This window comes from Phoenix dactylifera, chromosome 8, assembly GCF_051530095.1.
Source record: "Phoenix dactylifera cultivar Ajwa chromosome 8, Ajwa_hap1_PhDact_Kaust_v1.1, whole genome shotgun sequence".
NCBI lineage: Eukaryota > Viridiplantae > Streptophyta > Magnoliopsida > Arecales > Arecaceae > Phoenix > Phoenix dactylifera.
In genome coordinates this window covers 10,619,790-10,640,469 of record NC_143197.1, presented here as the reverse complement: position 1 = coordinate 10,640,469, position 20,680 = coordinate 10,619,790, and the positions used below count along the sequence as shown (strand labels likewise).

The window sequence follows — 20,680 nt, the reverse complement described above, 5'->3', positions numbered from 1 at the left end:
TCCATATATGAACTGACGGTGATGTATGATGGTTGGACCGATCCTACTAGATAAAGCATTATTAACTTCTTGACATATTATGATATGAAGACATTTTTTATTAGTCGGTTGATGCTTCCAATCTGGTGCACGAAGTATTTTGCAGGTCAAATTTTGCTGCTGATATATTCTACTGGGGCTCTCCATTGCCGTATTATCAGCCAGAGGACACTTCTTAGAGCCAAAGCTTCAGCGAGAGACCTGAGACTGCTTATAACGTAGAACGCTTTCTTTACAGGATGAACAAATAATACTACAATACCGCTTGGTTAGAGGGGTGGGCTGATATGTCTCTTGACTATGTTAATGATGCAGATATCTACGAAAGAAAAATTGAAAAAGAAAGGAAAGAAAAACCAAAGAAGGAAAAACCTCTAACAGATATGAAGAGGAGAAATTAAATGAGGGTGAGAGGTCTCTCCTCTCTCTTCCACCTGGAGTAACATTGAGCCCAACGTATACATGGCATTCACGATGGGTTTAAATGAGTTTAAACGGGTAGAACGGTTTCACAACCGTTTTAAATTTCAAAACCTCTTACATTCCCCACCATTTTGAAATTTCATTTTTTTTGAGATAATTCTAAAAATGTCAAAAATTTTGAAAAATTCAAAGAACATTCAGTACACTTAGCTTTCGATGAAAGGTGTCTTTCGGACTTGAACATTTATTTAGTTGGTATTTCGTCATCCACACCAGTCCGAAGTGAACAAAGTCTTGAACTTAGACTTTATGTATAGATTTTAATATACCGAACAACTAAGAGTTGACCCTGCATGTGAGTTCCATCGGGGTAGCGCATTACAGCCGTGCGCAGGTATCTTATTTTGTGAGTATCTCTTAGAGAACAAGCCTTAATTCTCTATTTGACTGCAGTCTTATAGTCACACTCACATCGGTGATATCTCCAAGGGTATACTGCAACTCTATATCCTACTATAATAGCCTTGATATCATTAAGGCATTACGCCATCCTCCTATCTAGTGCAGTTGAACACCTGCTCCATAGAGATGGGTAGTGAACTGAGTTCACTTTAAATTTGGTGCTCCTACCAGCCACTCAATCAGCTTGTTTGCCCCATTGCACCTACATCTTGGGATCTCCAGTCAGATAGGTTGGGTTGCCGTCGACGGTGACTCAAATGTAGATTTTAAACCCATCCCCCTCGAAGCATATTGAACTTGTCCTCTCAACAAGCCCTTGGTCAGATGATCTGCTAAGTTCTCCATTGATTTAATATAACTTAAAGTTATAAGTCTAGTAGAGGTGAGCTTTCCTAAAATTTTATATTGAAGCTCAATGTGCCTAGACAACTTCGAGTTGTGATTTTTTACTTTTCACTTTTGTTATAGTCACCTGATTATCACTGTTAATTAGAATAGCAGGAATAGGCCTATCCATCATGGGAATATCTGATAATATACCCTTAAGCCAATCTGCTTCTCCACCAGCTAACTCTAAGGCTACCATCTCAGCCTCCATGGTGCATCTAATAATTAAGGTCTGCTTGGAAGATCTCCATACGATTGCACCACCACCTAGTGTAAAAACAAATCCATTGGTGGCCTTTGTGTCTTCAGAATCAGAGATCCAGTTAGTATCACTATACCCTTCTAGTACAGCGGGAAAACCAGAATAGTATATTACATAGTTAATAGTACCCTTCAAATATTTAAGAAGCCTTTCTATTGCATCCCAATGTGTTTTATCGGGGTTACTAGTATATCTACTCAGTCTTCCTACAGTATAGGAGATACCTGGTCTTGTATAGTTAGATAAATACATAAGACTTCCAATTAATTGAGAATACTTTAATTGGAAAAACCTATCCCCACCATTTTTCTTTAATTTTATGCTAGGATCATATGGGGTGCTAACTGGCTTGTAATTTTCGTACCCAAATTTTTTTAACACCTTTTCAACATAGTGAGATTGACTCAGAACAATCTCATTTTGTATCCTTCTAATTCTGATTTCTAAGATTACTTTAGCTAACCCTAGATCTTTCATCTCAAAATTGTCACTTAAGTATTTCTTCACTTCTAAAATTGTGATATGTTCACTACCAAAAATTAAAATATCATCTATGTATAAACATAGATAATAATAGAGCTATCAAATATTTTCCAATATACACATTTATCGAAGTCACAAATATTAAAGCCATATGACAAAATGACTTGGTCAAACTTTTCATGCCACTGTCTAGGAGCTTGTTTTAATCTATATAAAAATTTGACTAGCTTACACACTTTATTCTCTTGACCAGGAACTACAAAACCTTCTCGCTGCTCCATATAAATTTCTTCATATACCTCGCCATTAAGAACGGCGGTTTTCACATCCATTTGATGGATTTCAAGTTTATATAATGTTGCCAATGCTATAAGCACTCGAATTGTAGTTATCCTAGTGACTGAAGAATAAGTGTCAAAATAGTTCTTTCCTTCCCTTTGACTAAAACCTGTAGTAACTAATCTAGCTTTGTATTTTCTAATGGATTCATCAGGATTTTGTTTCCTTTTAAAGACCCATTTGCATCCTAGTGGTCTAGACCTTGGAAGTAAGTTGGTTAACACCCATGTATTGTGTGAAAGGATTGATTCCATCTCACTTTTAATAGCTTCCTCCTATAGAGGTGCATCTCTAGATTTCATTGCTTCAGCATATGTCAAAGATTCATCTTCAACAAGGAATGTGTAGAAATCATCTCCTAGCTTTTTCTCTATTCTAGATCTCCCGCTCCTTCTAAGTTCAACTTGGGATTCTATTACAGTGTTATCATTTTGTGATTTAGAGGATTCTCTTATTTCTAACTTTCTCTTTTTTCATAGGAAACACATTCTCAAAAAATACTGCATCATTTGATTCTTTAATAGTATTCGGTGTAATGTTAGGTACATCTGATTGTACTACCAAGATTCGATATGCATTACTATTTTTCGCGTATCCTATGAAAACTGCATCGAAAGATTTAGGAGACAATTTAGTCATCTTGCTAGAGTTAATTTTAACTTTGGCAAGGCAAACCCAAACTTTAAAATATTTTACACTAGGTTTTCTATCCCACCATAATTCATATGTTGTTTTCTGGTTAGCTTTAAATGGTATACGATTAAGTATTTTATTTGCCGAAATTAGAGCTTCACCCCACAAATTATTGAAAAGACCAAAACTAGTAAGCATGGAGTTAATCATATCAATAAAAGTTCTATTTTTTCTTTTAGCAACTCCATTTGACCGAGGAGAATAAGGGGCAGTAGTACTTGTCCAAAGAGAGGATGTGTCTCTTATGCTCCAAAGAGATTTTAAAATTCGTTTAGGAAGATGGAAGCTTTTATTGACAATTTTGAAAGAGATTCGCCTCCTTACGTGCACCGAATTCTGGCGATTCCTCCCCAAGATACAACGAACCGTTAAATTTGTAGACGTGCACAGTATTACAAAATTTCTTGAACTCAACAGGGACTTTTCTATGTGCTCGTACACAATAGAATTAGAGCCAAAGGACGAAGAGAGATCGGCGAAGAGGAGACCAACAACCAGCTCTCCCTTCTTCTCCTCTCCCCTCACCGCTTGAAAAAAAAATGAAAAAGAAAGGAAAGAAAACCAAAGAAGAAAAAACCTCCAATAGATATAAAGAGGAGGAATTAAATGAGGGTGAGAGGGCTCTCCTCTCTCTCCCACCTCGAGTAACGTTGGAGCCCAACGGATATATGGCTTTCACGATGGGTTTAAATGAGTTTAAAAGGGGTGGAACGGTTTCAAAACCGTTTCAAATTTCAAAACCTCTTACATCTTCTACTATGATGTTGTTAGAAGAGGATAGCTCTCCCAACCTCTTCCATTTTTTTGTGTGAATATTTTGCAATATGAGTGAAAGATGAGCAGCCGAGTAGAAAGGAGTGCATACGACTGCTAATATGGTTTATGTGAATGCAAGAATGGGGGCACTCCTAATTGTAAAAGGAATGCATAGGACTGCCGAAGAGCACCTGAGAACCTCAGAAAAGCCCATCTATGAGTCTTGGGTAGGGTGAAGTTAGATACATATCCATATTTATGATACAGATGTGGATGTTGGATACAAAAAATTTAAATCCATATTTGTTTTAGATAGATAAAGATATAAATCGGATACGGAAAGTATAACTATAAATATAGATATGAGTTGGATAATTAAACTTTATGACTAAAGAATCAAAGAAATTACTAAGTCAAAAATAAGACAAGTTAATAACATATTAATATGATTATTTATTTTTTTTAAAAGTTCATGATTGCTATATAAAATTAAATAAAATGACAAAAAAATCGGATATATAGATATGGATCATTTGATATCCATATCTATATTCGGTTTTTTTTTTATGGATATGAAAAATGATATCAGTCAGACGCTCAAATTTCTATTTATATATGGATTGATTCAAATATAAAAATGTTTCTAAATAAATATTATCTAATCTATTTCACCCCACGTCTTAGAAACCAGCAATAGGATCCCATGTATCCGTCGATTTTATGTTCATGGAATCAAAGAGATTAGAATCAGTGAACTTCTTCTGTCTCTCCCTGTTGTAAGTACTCTGTACTCATAATTGAGAATTTTCACTTCCCTGAAGTGACTCTAGTTTCTTATCAAAAACAAGCATCTTTACCGTTTGTTGGACAGGGTTTAATATGGTAGTTCGCTCTCTCACTTCTGCCAAACCAAACATGCGAAAATGGTGAGTTCAGCTGCAACCCTCTTCCGCCAAACCAAACAACCCTAGAGTGAGAATAAGAACTGAGCTCAAGGAAACATGTTTGCTAAGTATGGAAAAATCGATAAGCATCCGAAATGCCGATGCACCACCCCCATTTCATTGATCAGGGCCTCTGAGATATGTCCAGGTGCAGGTGTATACCTATCAAACCGATTTGCTTTACTATTTCCTTTGTTGAAAGCTTCAGATATCATTCATAATGTGCGAATTTGAAACCCTGGTTTCGAGACTCCAATCACAACAACATATTGTTACAATTAGCTAGCACCCCACACTCATGAAGCATTGTATTAACATCGACATCGCTTTGTGATCCAAAATAAAGACACCTAAAGAGTAACAAGTATTCTTGAGTTTAAAAATGAAACAGACTTGCTCATAATTGAAATCATAATATGCAGCCACTTTTTTTGCTAAAAAGGAGGAGCAGAGCACCACCTGACTTCATTAAGGAAATAAAGTGGTACAAAAGGCCTGAGCCAACACAATATGCGGTATATTGGGTATTGGAAAACTCACATAATTGGCAAGTACATGTGCCCTATCAACAATCAAATATTTCGATCGACTGCAGCCTCAACAAATCCCCAACCATCTTCAATATCAGGTCCCATCCAATAACCAGATATTATCACATTGGAATCTTCAGTCTTGCAGCTAGCAACCGAAACACGCAAATATCTGACAGGCATCAATAGATTCTGGCAGCATCCCATAGTGATGTCCAAACTGATGATGTTGTTAGGTCTGGATAGTTTCATGGCTGCAAATAATAGTGCAAAGCATCAGCTAAAATGGATGTGTTTAAATTTAAATAATTGCACACCACAGAGCGATGGGATTAGACCTGGCCTGGGTGCTGCTTGACCCGATATTCTACTTACAAGTGAAGCTTGTATTCGCGCCTCCTGCCAACAGGTTGATAACATATCAGAGAGAGGAAGTCCATCAGTATGACAGACACTTATAAAAACAGACAACATGACAAAATGCCACTAGCAAGCAAGAACTGGATGTAGGCATTTGGTTCTCTTTCATCACATTATGAAAGTCTTCCGTTTGATTTGGAGTCATAAATGGAGATAATGCGGACATCTTCCCCCTTTGCAAAAAGAACAAGCTGATTCAACTTCTCATAAATTATAAGCCTAGTTTATTGAGTGTTGAAAGGGGGTCTCCTGGTGGATATTTCATATGCTGTAATTGGCTGGAAAATGTAAACTTGAAACCTTTGATATAGTTATCAAGAACTGGCATTTCAGTATAGCTAAAATCACCTCATCAGCAGATTTTGGTATCCTATGCATAGAAGTTGCATGAGACTCCAGCTTCAGTAACCATGCATGTAATGCATCAAAAATAACAATTCCAAGTAAATCCATAATTACAAGGGACAACCAACAGATATCATAGCTGAACATTCAAATATCCCCTGAAGATATCATACGTGTACATTCGACACCAGCTGATCACTGCAGTAACTATGAACATAGAAGAACATCACGTGGCAGTTCTGAAAATGCAAAAGATTAAATGTCATTTTGAATTAAGTACTTCAAGTGTAGTAAATCACTTAAAAGAGTTCAATTCACTTAAAAGAGTCCAAAACTCTACTTTTAAAATACTGAAGAAGAAGATAGTTTAGGAAGCAAGTTGGGCTAAGCAGAGTTCTTGCAGGATAGCAGGAGACTGTTTGTGAAGCATAAAACACAAAACAATGAAAACTTAAGAGATGGTCTCCCATTAGAGATTCATTAAGAGACTTCAGATATATCTACATCATGCTTATAACATCGATTTTTGTTTTCTTTTTTTATTACGATTTTTGTGTTCTTTTCTTATTATTAATTCTTCTAAGTATACGAAACTTGGGAATAGGAATTATAATGCCGAAAGAAAGAGAAGTCACCTATCTAAACTGTTAACCAGTACTTATAAATGAATGTGCGAATGAAGGTAGTTGCAAATAGTTTTCAATCATCTATGAAAAAAAATAGATGTCAATTGATCTACAACTTGCAGAAGTTGACAGGAAATCCTAACAGGATTGTTCAGCAGCAACGAAAAACTAATTAAAAACAACAAGCCACATAACAGATCAATTCCAGTAACATTACTGCAGTAACAAAGGAAAAGTACTGTCTTCAGACTCAAGATGTCATCTATACTGATAGTTCATGTCAGAGCATCTCCTTAAGAATCCATATGCCCAACTCTAAAGTGTTGAATTCAGAAATTGGTTTCAGTATGTCATTAAACCATCATGTGAGGAATCAATGCCATCAATTGCAGAGCATTTCCAATGTGCAGAAATCATGGGAATAAGAGGAGGCGATTATCTCTTTAATTTGCAAGAAAGGAAGTAAAAGCTAGCAAGCGTAACTTGCCACCATCTTTCTATGGTTTTCATAAATGATCACATCAAGAGGAACTACAAATGGAGGATCATGAATGACTTCTACAACAACAATAAGACTTCAAATAAATTGCCACAAGTTGAAGGAGATCAATTTCTCCTATCTACTTCATTCCTAGACATATAAAAGTATTCTCTTTGACACAACAATCTCACCAAAAGGCCTCCAGATGTTTCAACTACTATGGTCTCCAAAGATCGACTCAATTCTGGACAACACAAATAGATAGAATCATATGGAGGAACTACTATTATAGGTTTGAATAGGAGTTCGACTCTCATTTACCTCCATGCGTAAAATATTACATGCTTATAAGAAGGTGATTTGTTGAGGCCTTATACTCCGGGGTTTTCAAAACCAGTGACCTCCAATTCCTCCTACTTCTGCCATGCTCCATCACTTCTCCTCATATATAGTAAAAGCTTCAACTTATATATATCTCACCAACACCAAGATATCATATGGATACTGTGCCCAATCAGCTAAACACCAGCTAACGCCAGTCCTACTCAAGTCCTAAGAGACCTTTGAGGATCAAATTAACTTCCTCAGCTCATAACACCCTTGACAAGTTCTGTGTTTTCACTCTCAGTCCAGAATTGCTTAAGGCATAACACCCTGAAAGATTAAACACCAAAGGTCCATCCAGAAAAAGTTTCAGAAGCACCCTTTCTTCTAAACAAAGTACCCTGCCTATCCTAACCTAGATTCTCACCATCAAAAGAAGGTTTTCCTTTGAGGAGAGTAACAATACCTAGCATTCTTCTCGAACACCACTACCGTGTTTCAAGCAAATTGCGACAAACTTCTGTAATCCAATCAAACAAATTAAACGATAACTTCTCAGAAAAAATCTTCATCTTAGCACATCTCTCACTAAGTTATTATTGTAAGACAGAAGCATAGAAACAAAATATCACACCTAAAAAAACAATTTAATAAGAAAAAATAAAACAATGCCATCAAGCATGTATTGCCTCCAATTCTTAATAAGAAGCTGCAACTTCTTTTTGGGGAAGGCCAGGACACTCGAAGTTACCAACTCTCTCACTTTTCCACAACCCACATTGACACCCATCACCAAGAATTCACACTTTTCTTTTTTTAGATTGACACCTCGAACCACTTTAAGTGAATGCAACAGAGACCAGCCCAGCATAAAAGGCACCTTAAAATTGATGCTAAAAAGACCCTTATGCACTGCTTTAAATCCATTCACCAAATTAAAACTCCATAGCCCACTGCACTACCATCTCCTTAGATAAGGCCAATCTTTTTCTTTTTCCATTTTTTTTCTTTACCCTTTTTAATAAGAATCCACATCTACTCCATAGATAGCCTCCTACAATACTTCAATCTTAACTTGGCTAATTGCTACTAAGAACACCCTGGTAAGGATTTCATTAAAAAAAAAGGAAGCATTTAATTACAAATTTTAGTGCCGCTATAATAATAATGTCTCAGCCAACATAGTTATCGGAGGAATAAGTCTACAGGACCCCGAGGCAAAGATGCCGTCACTGTATAACCCTCGTAGTGCTGATTAATAATCTGGTACTAGTATAGCTGATAACAACCCAAAAATTTCTCTAAACAACTAAAAATGTCAACTTTAAGCAGAACCAATTGAACAAAATTGAGATTTGGGAAGGACGACAGAAGAAGCGGTTTGTTACCTCTTTCAGCGCTGTCGGGCGATGGGGAAGGATGGAAGGCCTCAAGGAGGGGTTGCAGATTCCACAAGCCATTAAGAGAGAGAGAGAGAGAGAGAGAGAGAGAGAGGAGGAGGAGGAGGAGGAGGAGGAGGGAGGGAGGGAGGGAGGGAGGGAGGGAGGAAGTGTATAGATTGAGCCGTAACCGCACTGCGGAATCTGTAATCGACCATTGACGACGCGAACACCAACCCAACCTGCAGCTCGCTCGCTTTAAATCGACTCAGGTTTGGCACAAATGGATATTGGCCATAAATGGGTCAATTCGTTTGCACCCGTTCTGTAGGTCCTAGCAAAAAATAAAAAAAATAAAATAAAATAAAATAAAGAACGTTAGATAGATTTTTGATCTATTTAACCTATTTTAACCTATTAGGTCCGATCATAGCCTAATTCATTTAACTTATTTTAAAACTCATTGAACTATTTAAGACCCACTTAACTCATTTTAATTTTTTTAATACTTGTTTAATTTATTTAATCTGATTTGATCCATTTACACCTATTTAATAAAAAAATAGATTTGAAATGAATTTTTGACTTGCTTTATCAAATTTTGTTTAATAAATTTTTAACCTAACGTACATCTAACTTGACCTGTCTCCAATCGTGCCAACTTGATTGCCATTGCTAATAGCGGTAGGGTTGAACCTGAGAAATATCTATTGTGTAATTGCATGGAAATGAACTAAAATCCAAAACCTCCGAATAATTGAGGTATTGTTGTCTAATTACATGGGAATGGACTAAAATCAGTTTATAATAGAATTGACAAACGTCTAAACAACTCAAGCTTAGTTCAAAGAAAGCTAGTTCAGGCTCGGTTTGAAGCTAAACAAACCAAGCCTGAACCAACAATATAAGCTCGAATTAATTTCAAGCCAAGCCAAAATACTCCCAAATCAATAAGGCTTAGCTTGATTAGACTTTAAAATATATGTTATATATAAGTTTAGCTAGTGCGTATTGGATCTTAGATCCAACGATCGACAATATTAGGAGCACTTAAGCTTAAATGATTACTTAATTTTTGAATCCATTAAATATTAATTTAGATTTGAATCATGTTTCTAATTCAAGCTTAAGTAGAATTTCATTCAATCTTAAACTGATTTCTAGCTCAATTTACTATTTTTAGGCAAGTATTTTTCTGTGGTTTGGTTTGAAATTAAGTTCGGATTAAGCTCAAAGTAATGATAAAGAAACTACTTCCTGCACTTATAGTCTTATTTTTTTAATTAACAATGAGTGAAGCATGTGCAGCAAAACAAACAATTGATATTGATTTTTTAGTGTATCGTGCCATTATTTTCAAATTATTGAAAACCTTGAATTATCGATCTTATAAATCCTTCTCGAATGAGTTGATTTAGTCGAGCATTTTTTAAAGAAAACCAAATAGCGTGTACAAGAAAGACATGGATTAAAACAAACAATATTTTATTATAATAAAGTTTTTGATTCTATTTATATGTGTGGATCAATAACCTTACGGGCTCGTTTGGTTCGCGGGAAAAGAAGGGGGGAAAGTGTGGTCAACGGGAAAGTAATGAGATGCCTCTTGTTTGGTTGGAGTTTTCAAAAGAGAGAGAAGGGAAAGTTATATTCCCATGGGAATGTGATTCCCACATTTCATGGGAAAGTCTTTCCCATGAGAAACATGGGAAAGTTACTTTCCCATGAGGCGGGAATCACTCTATTTTTACTTTTTCCCAAAAAGTCCCTTCAGCATTAAAGAAGCATTAAAGAGGCATTAAAAATCTAATTTTTATTAAGGGCATAATAGGAATTATATATAACTTTTCTAGGAAAGTGGATGGCCAACCAAACATAAGCATCTTGGAAATTTGTCACTTTCTCATGGTCAACCAAACATGCCAAAAATACTTTCCTAGGCATCCTCTTCCTAGGAATTTGTTTCCCAGGAATCATATTCCTAGGAAGGAAAATGCTTCCCGCGAACCAAACGAGCCCTACATTTTTCTTTTTTGTGAAAATGGAAGACTCAAATAGTATGGTTATAGAGACATCCATAGGCATCACATTACAAACCCTCAAGGGGTGGTGGAAACAGAGCAAGAGAATTCTAGAGGATGTTCACAACATGATGGGCAACATGAGATGCAACCCAATTTGCAACATTATTTGTCTATTTGTAAAGACCAGCCTGAAAGTTTCCCAATGATGGTGTCATTCTCCAGATATCCAGCAGCAATGGTGAAAGTCTTGGCAGCTTTCGAACCGGTTAACAATGGTGAGGGAGTCCCTTTCCAAGAAGATTTTCTTGGCATTGAGATTGAAGAAAGCATAATTAAGACCTTGGTAGGGAGCTCAAACCTCAGCCATGAGAACATTAGCATCAAAGAAGTTATTGCCTCCAAGTGCTATTACCATGCCTCTATGATCTTGGATAACAAAGCTTGCACCACTCAATTTCCCACCATTAAGAATGGTACCATCAAAGTTTATCTACACAAAATGATGGGTGGAGGTTCCTAGGTGAAATGAATCCCATAAGGAGAAGGTTAAAGATGATAGAAACCACAAATTCCCCATTGAAGAATGGGCATTGTTGTTGGTGGCTGCATGATTCCTGAAAGAAACATTCAGCTCTTTGCAAGATTTCTTGTGGGGAGAGAAGCAAAGCATCAAATATCCTTCTATTCCAAGCCAACCATATAAGATAGCCAATATTATAACAATGCAGCAGAGTTGTAGTGCCCAAGTTCTTATTTCTCTGAAATTTTTGAAATATTATATAAATGCTCCACCCTTTTTCAATTTTCAAATCTTTCCTAACAAAATTAAAAGACAAGTTTGTTAAGTATTCTGAATCTACGTAGGTACTAGTTTTTTAATTATTTTTTTAGAAAACGGATTGATGAATTGGTTCAATGATATTATTGTAGGTACCTCTACAATAGCACTCTAACAGAGTTCCACCTTGCGAGATCATCATCTGACTCCTCATAATCGAGCCAACTACACCAATCTTAGACTCAATTTGCTTTATAACTGATGTTTGCCTATCTATACAGCTCCACCTGATAAATATAAGAAGCTAAGAGCTCATGTGTTATGACATTCTTCACATCTCTTAATGTTTTTATAGTGCACCTGCATCATGTGGGGGGCGAAATGAATCATCCAGTTCACAACTAAAAGGCCGCCCAGTTCTAACCCAATAAACGCCAACACAGTCCGATCGAAGCCTCATTCCAGCCCGGAACCAGCTCAGCTTCAGATATTCGCTGACTCCCCCAACCGAGTTCGGGGTGTCTTCAGTATCGTCGACCCGCCCCGACCAAGCTCGGGGCGTCTACTTCAGTAGTATGCCCCGACCCTCGAGCTCGAGGCGTTCCACTGAGTACACCTCGAAATCCGAAAAGCCGAGCTACTCTCAGCACCCGTTAAGCCGACCTCGTCAAACACATGATGCGACCTCTCAACGGGCTCGGCCTCGCCAACAACTGCACCCATTTGCGCATCTACGCTCACCTACGTGGCCGTACATTACAATACCACCATGCCACGTCTCCATAGTCGGCCCTCAACAATCAAAGGACGGCACGATGACTACTCCGGCCATACACTGATGTGACTATCAACTCCCTACCGTTCTTAAGAACGGGTAGTACTACACACTACCAACGAGCCTAAGCTGCGCACCATTTTGCTCAGAACCATGCCTCTTCATGATGAGGGCTGACAGTGCCTCTGCCACCTGGGCCTCTCCACTAGGACTATAAATAGCCTGGTCAGGTAACTTCTAAGGAACTTTTTGGCTGGATCAAATTTATCACACTCTAACTTGATCGTCGGAGGGCCCTCATCGGAAACACCGGTGAGGCTTTTATGCAGGTCCGCAGCCGTCGCGTAGGAAGTGGCTCTCGTCTCCTTCTTCCAACAACTGGTGGCTCCCTCGACTCCACTGGTGTGGTCACCCTTGGGCCAAATTTGAACCACAACACAACCATTCATGCCCTATTGTAACGTACCCATTGTAGGCCAAATTTGGGCCAGTTCAATCACTTTAGGCCATGTTGGGCCGTACACATTGTGGGCCAAATTTGGGCCCTATTCAGTCACGTTGGGCCCTATTGGGCCATGTCCTTTGTAAGCCGAGCTCGGGCTCTATTCATCCTGTTGGGCCATGTCCATGGTGGGTCGTATTCCTTTGGGACTTGTTGGGCCTTGTTCATCCCTCTTGGGCCATACCAAATATGGACCCTATCCATCCCTTTTAGGCCGTACCAAATATGGGCCCTATCCATTCCTTTTGGGCCGTACCCATTTTGGACCATGTTCACCGTTGTGGGCCTTATTGGGCCCTGTTCATCCATTGTGGGCCGAGTCCATGCATTTTGGACCAAAAACAATAATTGATCCAGGTCGACCTAAGCCAAATATCTCTTTTCTGATTTTGGTCAAACTGGACTAAATAGGCCAAGCTTCTGATTGGACCTTATTGAATCAAGCCCAAAAGCTCAATAAGCCTTAAGATCGTGCATCTCTTTCTCTTTCTAAGCAAGCCCACATTCTAACTAGATCAAGACCTTTCTTTTAATGGTCGATTCGAACCACTCGAACCGAGCCCAAGACCAGGATCAGACCAAATACAGATCCGACTAAAGATTCTCTCTCCTCTCTCCACTTTCTCTCTACTTTCTCTCTCTAGAATTCAAAGAAACCTAGAGCCGAGTCATGTCGACCTGATTTGTGAACCTGAGTTGACCCCTAGAAAGAGGCCTTGAACTGCTTGGGCGCTCGGGGTCGCCTACTAAACCGATCATCCGACCTTGTCAAGATCGATGGAACTCACTTATGATGAGTTTACCTTCGCTATGATCGAGTCCATGCCCTATAATTTATTAATCGAATTGTTTAGATCTGACCCACCCAGAATCGTCGAACGCTTGACCCTATCTTATTATTTTAATGCGATTAAGATTGTCAAATAGAATATAATTATTTTTTTTAATATTTTTATAGGGTTAACTGGATTGTCTAGCGAAGTGACCCTGGCATAAGCCTTTTGAATTTCAAAATACTAATTAATTTCTAGTACAAAATTATGAATGATATTTGATATGATAGATCCTGTTTTTCTTAAAATATAGGATTAAGCATGTGATTGATAATGAAACCTGTTTTTGGTCAAATAGCATCTTTACTGAATTATTGATGTAAATGATTTATATATAATTTATGAAAAACTATATGAAATGATATATGTGGCATGATTAGAATACTTCATTAAAAATTGCATATTTCGCATAATTATATATGATTAAACTATTGTGACACCATTTAGCATTTTCAAACCTACTATTTATGGTATGGTTTATGAAAAATTATGAAATATTTTAAAAGCTCTCAGATAGCTATGACTGCTTCTAAAAATAGAGGACAATCAATACCCTGGAGCTAGCATCCAACAAAAATGGCCCTCTACCAATGGATTAAAGATAGTAATGAATATCAATTATGAATCTTGCCAATTACGAAGATTACCGTGTCACGGGATTATAGTCACCATAGCAGCATGCACATCTGCGAGCAAGGTTTTAAAATGTGCAATGGCTAAATGGCAAAAAAAAAGAAAAATGAGTTATGCAATTATTTGCAAAATGAGCTTGAAACATTGTTCATGGAAATTATATGATTTATACATGCATGACTTGCTTTATGACATGCTTTTAATATATATGCTATGAAATGCTTATTTTGGATAAACTATTATTTTCTTTATATGATGCATTGACTTGAAAAAACTCATGCTTGATCTGGTAAGATGGTGCATGGTTACTTATCGAGTCGCAAAGCTCATATGCCTCTTTTTGTTTTTTTTTTATTTCAGATAAGTACGGTTGCTAGGAGTGGAGAAGAATAAAAGAAAATAAAGTTTGAAGCATAGTTACAAGGATTCATGGATGCAGCTATACTAATAAATTTGCGTTGTAATCTTGCAAAATCAAATAGTTGATTTGGATGATATGTACCTGCTTCCTTTGATTTACAAATGAAGATGATCAAATGTTATTTTGTTACATGGAAGAATTTTGTTATCATAGGCTTCGTGTTATTGTGGGCAAATTCCTACGGTAGCACAGCCGGGTCATGGGCCAGACTTAGGGCTTAACAAATCATGTCTGGATCAGGGCCGTGACAGGTCCAAACCTCTTCTAAATGCTCTATACTTGCATAATTGACCAGGAGATCAGCTACTTGATTACCTTCCTGCATGATAACGTTTCGAAGTAATATTTCGTTGATATTTTCCAGCTCAAGCTAAGCCCCCAACTCAGTACGAAGTAAAAGTTGGATTTAATTTGGCTTCTGACACCCAATTCGAGTTGCATGCGTAACTATGGGATATAACTTGTCAACTTGAAAGCCCAAAGCCTGAAACTTTAAAGGGGAAAAAATCTTCAGTTGATTCAAATCTCCTGCATTCAAATGCCCGTTCAGAATGCTTATGTTGGAAGGATCAAGGCAGGTTCCATGCTTTTCGAAACTTGCACCATTCTTAATAGAAATATTTCAAATGATACGTTAGGCCTTGCTGATTTCAAAATAAGAAATGACATTGGGCTTCCCTTTCAGAGCTGAATGGTTGCACCACAACGCCTTGATGCTCCAGCAATCTAACCTCTGTAACTTCTGATATCATAGAAACCATGCTTGCCTATTTTAAACACCAACTTCACCAATACATATAGATCATCTGTCTTGTTGCATCTAATAAAACCTTGCAAGTTAGTTGCTTGACCTTGCAAGCTGATGAAAAAGAAGAGGAGTGTCTTTTCTGCAATTTTCTTGAGCCTTTTTGGGATGATCCAATGTCTTCAAACTTCATTAATGCTAAGTGACATCTTGTTACTGCTTGGAATAGAATTTGTAGGTGAGTTTTGCCATGTTATACACATGTTCTTCCATTTACCTGAAGAATCAACACAATGGTAGGATTCGAGAGTGACAAAATCTGAGATTTTTCTAAGAAACCACCTTCTGCACTCCACTGAAAAGAGCTATCAACCTATTCTTTTTTTTTTCATTTTTTGCTAAGATGAGTGATTCACACCATTCTAGTATGAATAGATCCAAAAGATTTAGAAAGTAAAATATCCCGAAGTGCCCTCGGAGTTGCTATCAAGTCAGTTAGTCCATAGCATCTCCATAGAGTGCTTAGCCACGAAGGAGGGCATCCAGTCCGCAACCCCATTCACCTCACGGTAGATACGCCTCGCAAAGAATGAAGTACCCTCTCTTGCAAGTTTTCAAATGTCCTACAATATGGGGTGTATACCCACCCCCCTAACCTATTCTCTTCTCGGTAGATTTTGGCTCCTAGCAAGAAGATTATTCTTCTCTCTTTTTTTTGGATTCTCTTTCAATGTACTCTGTAACTTTGCTTGTTTCCACTAGGTGATGGCACTTTTCTTTTTTTGATCTGTTCTACTACTCAAAGTATGTATGGCTTTACCTATATTTTGTTAATCAAGATTGGTGGAGCAAGATTAATCAAGATTGGTGGAGCTCTTGCTCCTCCTTCTCTTAGAGCAAAAAAAAAAAAAGAGGGGGTCCTAAATGGACTGAAAAAAATACTGATCAGTCCAGATGTTGACAAGATTTAATGATATATGATGACTGATGGTGAATATTCAAACAATGTAAAAGAATGACAAGGGTCATAATTAACTACTAGATGCAGTGCCATTGGACAATCACATGAAATGCCTCCATGATGCTTCAACTGAGGACAAAGATGGAATTCAAGTCATCAAACAAATGATGGACTTTAATGTTAGACAAACATGAGTCCATTGCTCAAATCAAAAAGAATTCAGAATTCAGCACTGCTTGTTTTCATGTTCGTTTTAACCCTTTAGATCATCTAAATTCTGCATCAGTGTAAGTAGGAGTTTTTATATCTTAGTTTTATCTGGTTTTCATTACATGAAGTATGGACTTAGTCTGTTAAGAGTTTAGATTAACTTTAAAATCTTAATAAGACATTAATTAACTCACATCTTTCCAATGCCACAGCAGTTGATTCTATTAGCTAATTTCTTGGACACAATTTGAGGCACCTCAAACAATAATTTCTTGAAGGATTTTGACTTAGGGAACTAGAATACTTTGGTGATATGACCAACTGCTTGATGAATGAGACTTCATCGAATCCATTAGGATAGAATTAACAAGAGATTTAAAATTCATGCTGGCAAATAATAAAAGATTTGCGGACCAGCATCGATGGTGGAACTCTGACATTTTTCTCAGGTTACATTAATTTTGTATTCATGAGTTATTTTAATCTAGACTTTTTTTTTTTGTAAATGTCTAGCTCTGCTGTATTTAGTTTCTTTCTTTTTCTGAATTTGTTATTCCAGATTAAGTTTCTTCCGTTTTAGTTCTTGGAGGATAAGAGGAATTGCAGCAAGCCTATCTCATTAGAGATATGACCTATTTCATTGAAAAATTCCTAGCAGGACTTCTCTGATATCCCAACAATTTGCTTTTAACTGTAGATCCTCATGGACAAGAATGCTTTGGAAGATTTCATGTTACTGAAATATAACAGTTTGGTGATGCAGTATACCTGTTGAAAAATGAGTCTGATCAAAACTTTTGAAGATATGGATTACCAAGAACTCTGAGGTTCGAGACTTTCTTCATATTGGAGAATGATGGAAGCATATCTATGATTTATTTTATATTAGAAGGTAGAGCTTAAAGGTCATTCCCAACTTATCTAAAATTACCCTATACATCTAAGTTGCAAATGAATTACTTCACGAATTCTAGAATTTTCAGATTATTTCTAAGCTTTTTATGTCTCTTTTGATCCAGTTTTTTCTGAGGTTGTGTTTCTTTCTTTTATAATGCATCAAGGCAAAAAGGATTGCATGAAGCTCAACAGGGTTATGACTTCTTTCATTGAGTAATCACAAAAATTAGGCTAATACTCCAATAATTTGGTTTCAGACAAAGTGCTATATGATACATCAACTCTGCTTATACTTAGGTAATGAACCTATTACTTGCTTAAGGACATTTCTGTATCATTGCCAAAGTTTTTGAAGCATGCATGATCATACTAATGATGGCACCCCTTGATGCAACAGATTCAAGGAACATCGGATGCCTGCAAAGCACGAGCTCTTCGCATGCGGATCTATTCATGTTACATTGGTTGATCTTGTCGATTGGCACAATTCCATGCCATGTCGCAGTTTTCAAGCTTTCTCATCTCCCAACTTGACATCTGTCGACAAGCTGTGTAAGTCCAATGAACAATCTGATATATTTGTTTCTAATGTTCATGATGTAACCAAGGCAGACAACCCATATCAGCTCCCAATGCAAGAGGTCCTGCTATCAACTCCTCCTAAAAGCACAGCAACTCAAGGATGGTCCCCCCCAAAGAGCTTAGAGCTTTACATTAAAAAATAAGACCCTATAGTTTTAAAATAACAAATCTTCTCTATATGTTTGTTGGATTTTTCATATTTCTAGCTGCACATGGTTCTCATTGTCATCCATTGGAGATTCAAATATCTATTCATTTATATTTCAGTAGTATAGTTGAAGTTCATTAAAGTCAATAACTTATTGACAAGAAATCATGCAATAAAATTCAGTATGAAAGCACTCTTTAGATTTAAAATAACTTGAGATTACAGAAATTTAAATCTGACTTAAGCACGGGATGCTTCCCTTCAATATTTAAGGTCCCATGATCGATGCAGAAAAAATTAACTTTCTGGTGAAACCATCTTATGAGTAACTTTTGACGGAAGTCTAATTGTTTCTTTGATGTGGAAATGAAAACTTGAGATGCTCCATTCGTTCTACTATAACACAAGTACAAGGGTAAACAAGAATTATCCAGAAACTGTAAAAAATTTATGTATACAAAACATCATAAATAGATTTTTGAGTTATTTGTTTGCCCTTCATTATATATGAGCGAAAACACTTGATTTTCAAGTTAAATGGAAAGTATGAAGTAGAATCTTTTTAATAGGCAACAGTGATTACTTTTGAACTTCTTAAGCCAGCCAGCAAAAAAATGTCTACAAGATTTGTATCTGTCCACATGTATTACAGCAATCAAAAAAAATTCAGACGCTTCATGCATTTGTTTCAGAGTCAGATTAGAAACTGAAAAGGATAATTTTAACATGGGGAAACTTAAAATGATACAAGAGCCTTATCCTAGTTACATAGAGATTAATATTTTCAAACACTAAGGGCCCATTTAAAGGACTAGATATTGGACCAATGACAGAATACAGGAAATGCTGATAAATGACAAGAGGTAGAACATAAAGATCAGCAGTGTGCAACTAGACTCCCTCACTCCCCCATCTTCAGAAAAGAAAACGCCACATTCTAGATGCTATGCAGTTTAAACATTCGATCGAAATCCCAAAATTGCCTTCAGAAAAATTTCCTTGTCTCTGCAACATTGTGAGGACTCTTGGAAGGCAATTGGTCTCTACGCTGACTGCTCCTAAAGATTGGCAATTCATTTCTTACATCAATTTGAACTGGCTTATTGCACTTCATAGAGGCTGTCTTCTCTTCACGCTCCCTATATCTACACAAATATCTTTTCATGGCATCAGCATATTCATCAAGGCCGAGTGTCTTCATAGCACAACAGATATCATCTCCATCGATAGTCTTGCGGTCATCCTTGCGGCATCGGTCAGATGCTTCCTCAGTAACAAAGCTGATGAACTCGGATGCACACTCCTGGATGGTTTCTTTTGCTCGTTTGGATATCTTCGCATGCTGTGGTAGAGCTTGCTTCATGATTCGCCCCACATTGGCTATGGGCAATAGGTGACTTTGCTCACTGGTGCATCCATATGAAGCAGTGCTTGCTGTGGCTCTAGGAACACTGCAGTTATGAACTCTGAAATATGGTTGGCCATCTATGCTACTATCCATTTTGAGGAAGGAGAAAAGTTGTGCCTTAACCCCTTAGGTTTCTAAATATATATAGGGCTGCTTGCAGATATGTGCAGCAAATGCACTGACATCTTTCTCCTTGATTATTGGAAAACAAGCAGACACATGACTCAAATATGTCATTTTCTTGAACTACTTGAGAGGTGGAATGGTCTGATGATAGAGGGCTAACTTTGTTAGGTATGCTGGTGGGCCATCACTCCAATAATGGTTCCGCTAATCTAAATACTAATAAAAATTTTTAGGTTACATATTAAGATTTGTTTTCTTCGTTTAATAGGTAAAGTTTGTATGAGAAAAGAGTTCCATTGGTTTCATCATTCTGCCTGATCTGAAATCGACAAGTGGACACTAGCACATGACACAGACTTATTTAAAATGCATCTGATGATTCCTTGTAGCTGTATATGGCTTGGTGTACATAATTGCAAATAATTTGTATTATGACACTTCAAATATCACTGAGCATTCACACTCAGCCCTTCATTTTGAAGATCCAGGGATAAACAATGGAGGAGGATTTAGAGACTTTTAAATAAAAATTGTTGGATGCAAAGAAAAACCTAGCAGAAAATAACTTCGGATTATTTAAATGCATTTGCAAATAGGCTTCTTCAAAGTAACCAAAGTATGTAAATAAGTATGTGTACTAAAGCGCAGCCAGATATACAATGGACCATTTATCTGATCCATTTCCGAGTAAATCAAAAATGCTATTTGCTTATGCTTTGAGAAGCTTTGCTGCATGGACATATT

The 20,680-nt window shown here is 37.1% G+C and overlaps 1 protein-coding gene and 1 pseudogene across 2 annotated transcripts; both read right to left on the bottom strand.

Annotated features, from left to right (window-relative positions):
• Nucleotides 1-4,463: 4,463 nt before the first annotated feature.
• On the bottom strand, nucleotides 4,464-9,046 carry LOC103723884 (uncharacterized). 2 transcript variants are annotated; one of them, XM_039124590.3, is made up of 5 exons: nucleotides 8,903-9,046; nucleotides 6,257-6,322; nucleotides 6,087-6,137; nucleotides 5,657-5,717; nucleotides 4,464-5,572 (listed from the first exon to the last, which is right to left on the bottom strand). In XM_039124590.3, the coding sequence occupies exons 1-5, from the start codon at nucleotides 8,972-8,974 to the stop codon at nucleotides 5,361-5,363; spliced, it is 462 nt and encodes a 153-aa protein (XP_038980518.2). In that variant the 5' UTR covers nucleotides 8,975-9,046; the 3' UTR covers nucleotides 4,464-5,360. The 2 variants fall into 2 exon arrangements, with proteins under 2 accessions (XP_038980518.2, XP_038980519.2); XM_039124591.3 differs by lacking the exon at nucleotides 6,087-6,137 and having other exon boundaries at nucleotides 4,465-5,572.
• Nucleotides 9,047-18,693: 9,647 nt separating this feature from the next.
• LOC103723887 (transcriptional activator hap3 pseudogene) lies at nucleotides 18,694-20,325 on the bottom strand (annotated as a pseudogene).
• Between the last annotated feature and the right edge of the window lie 355 nt (nucleotides 20,326-20,680).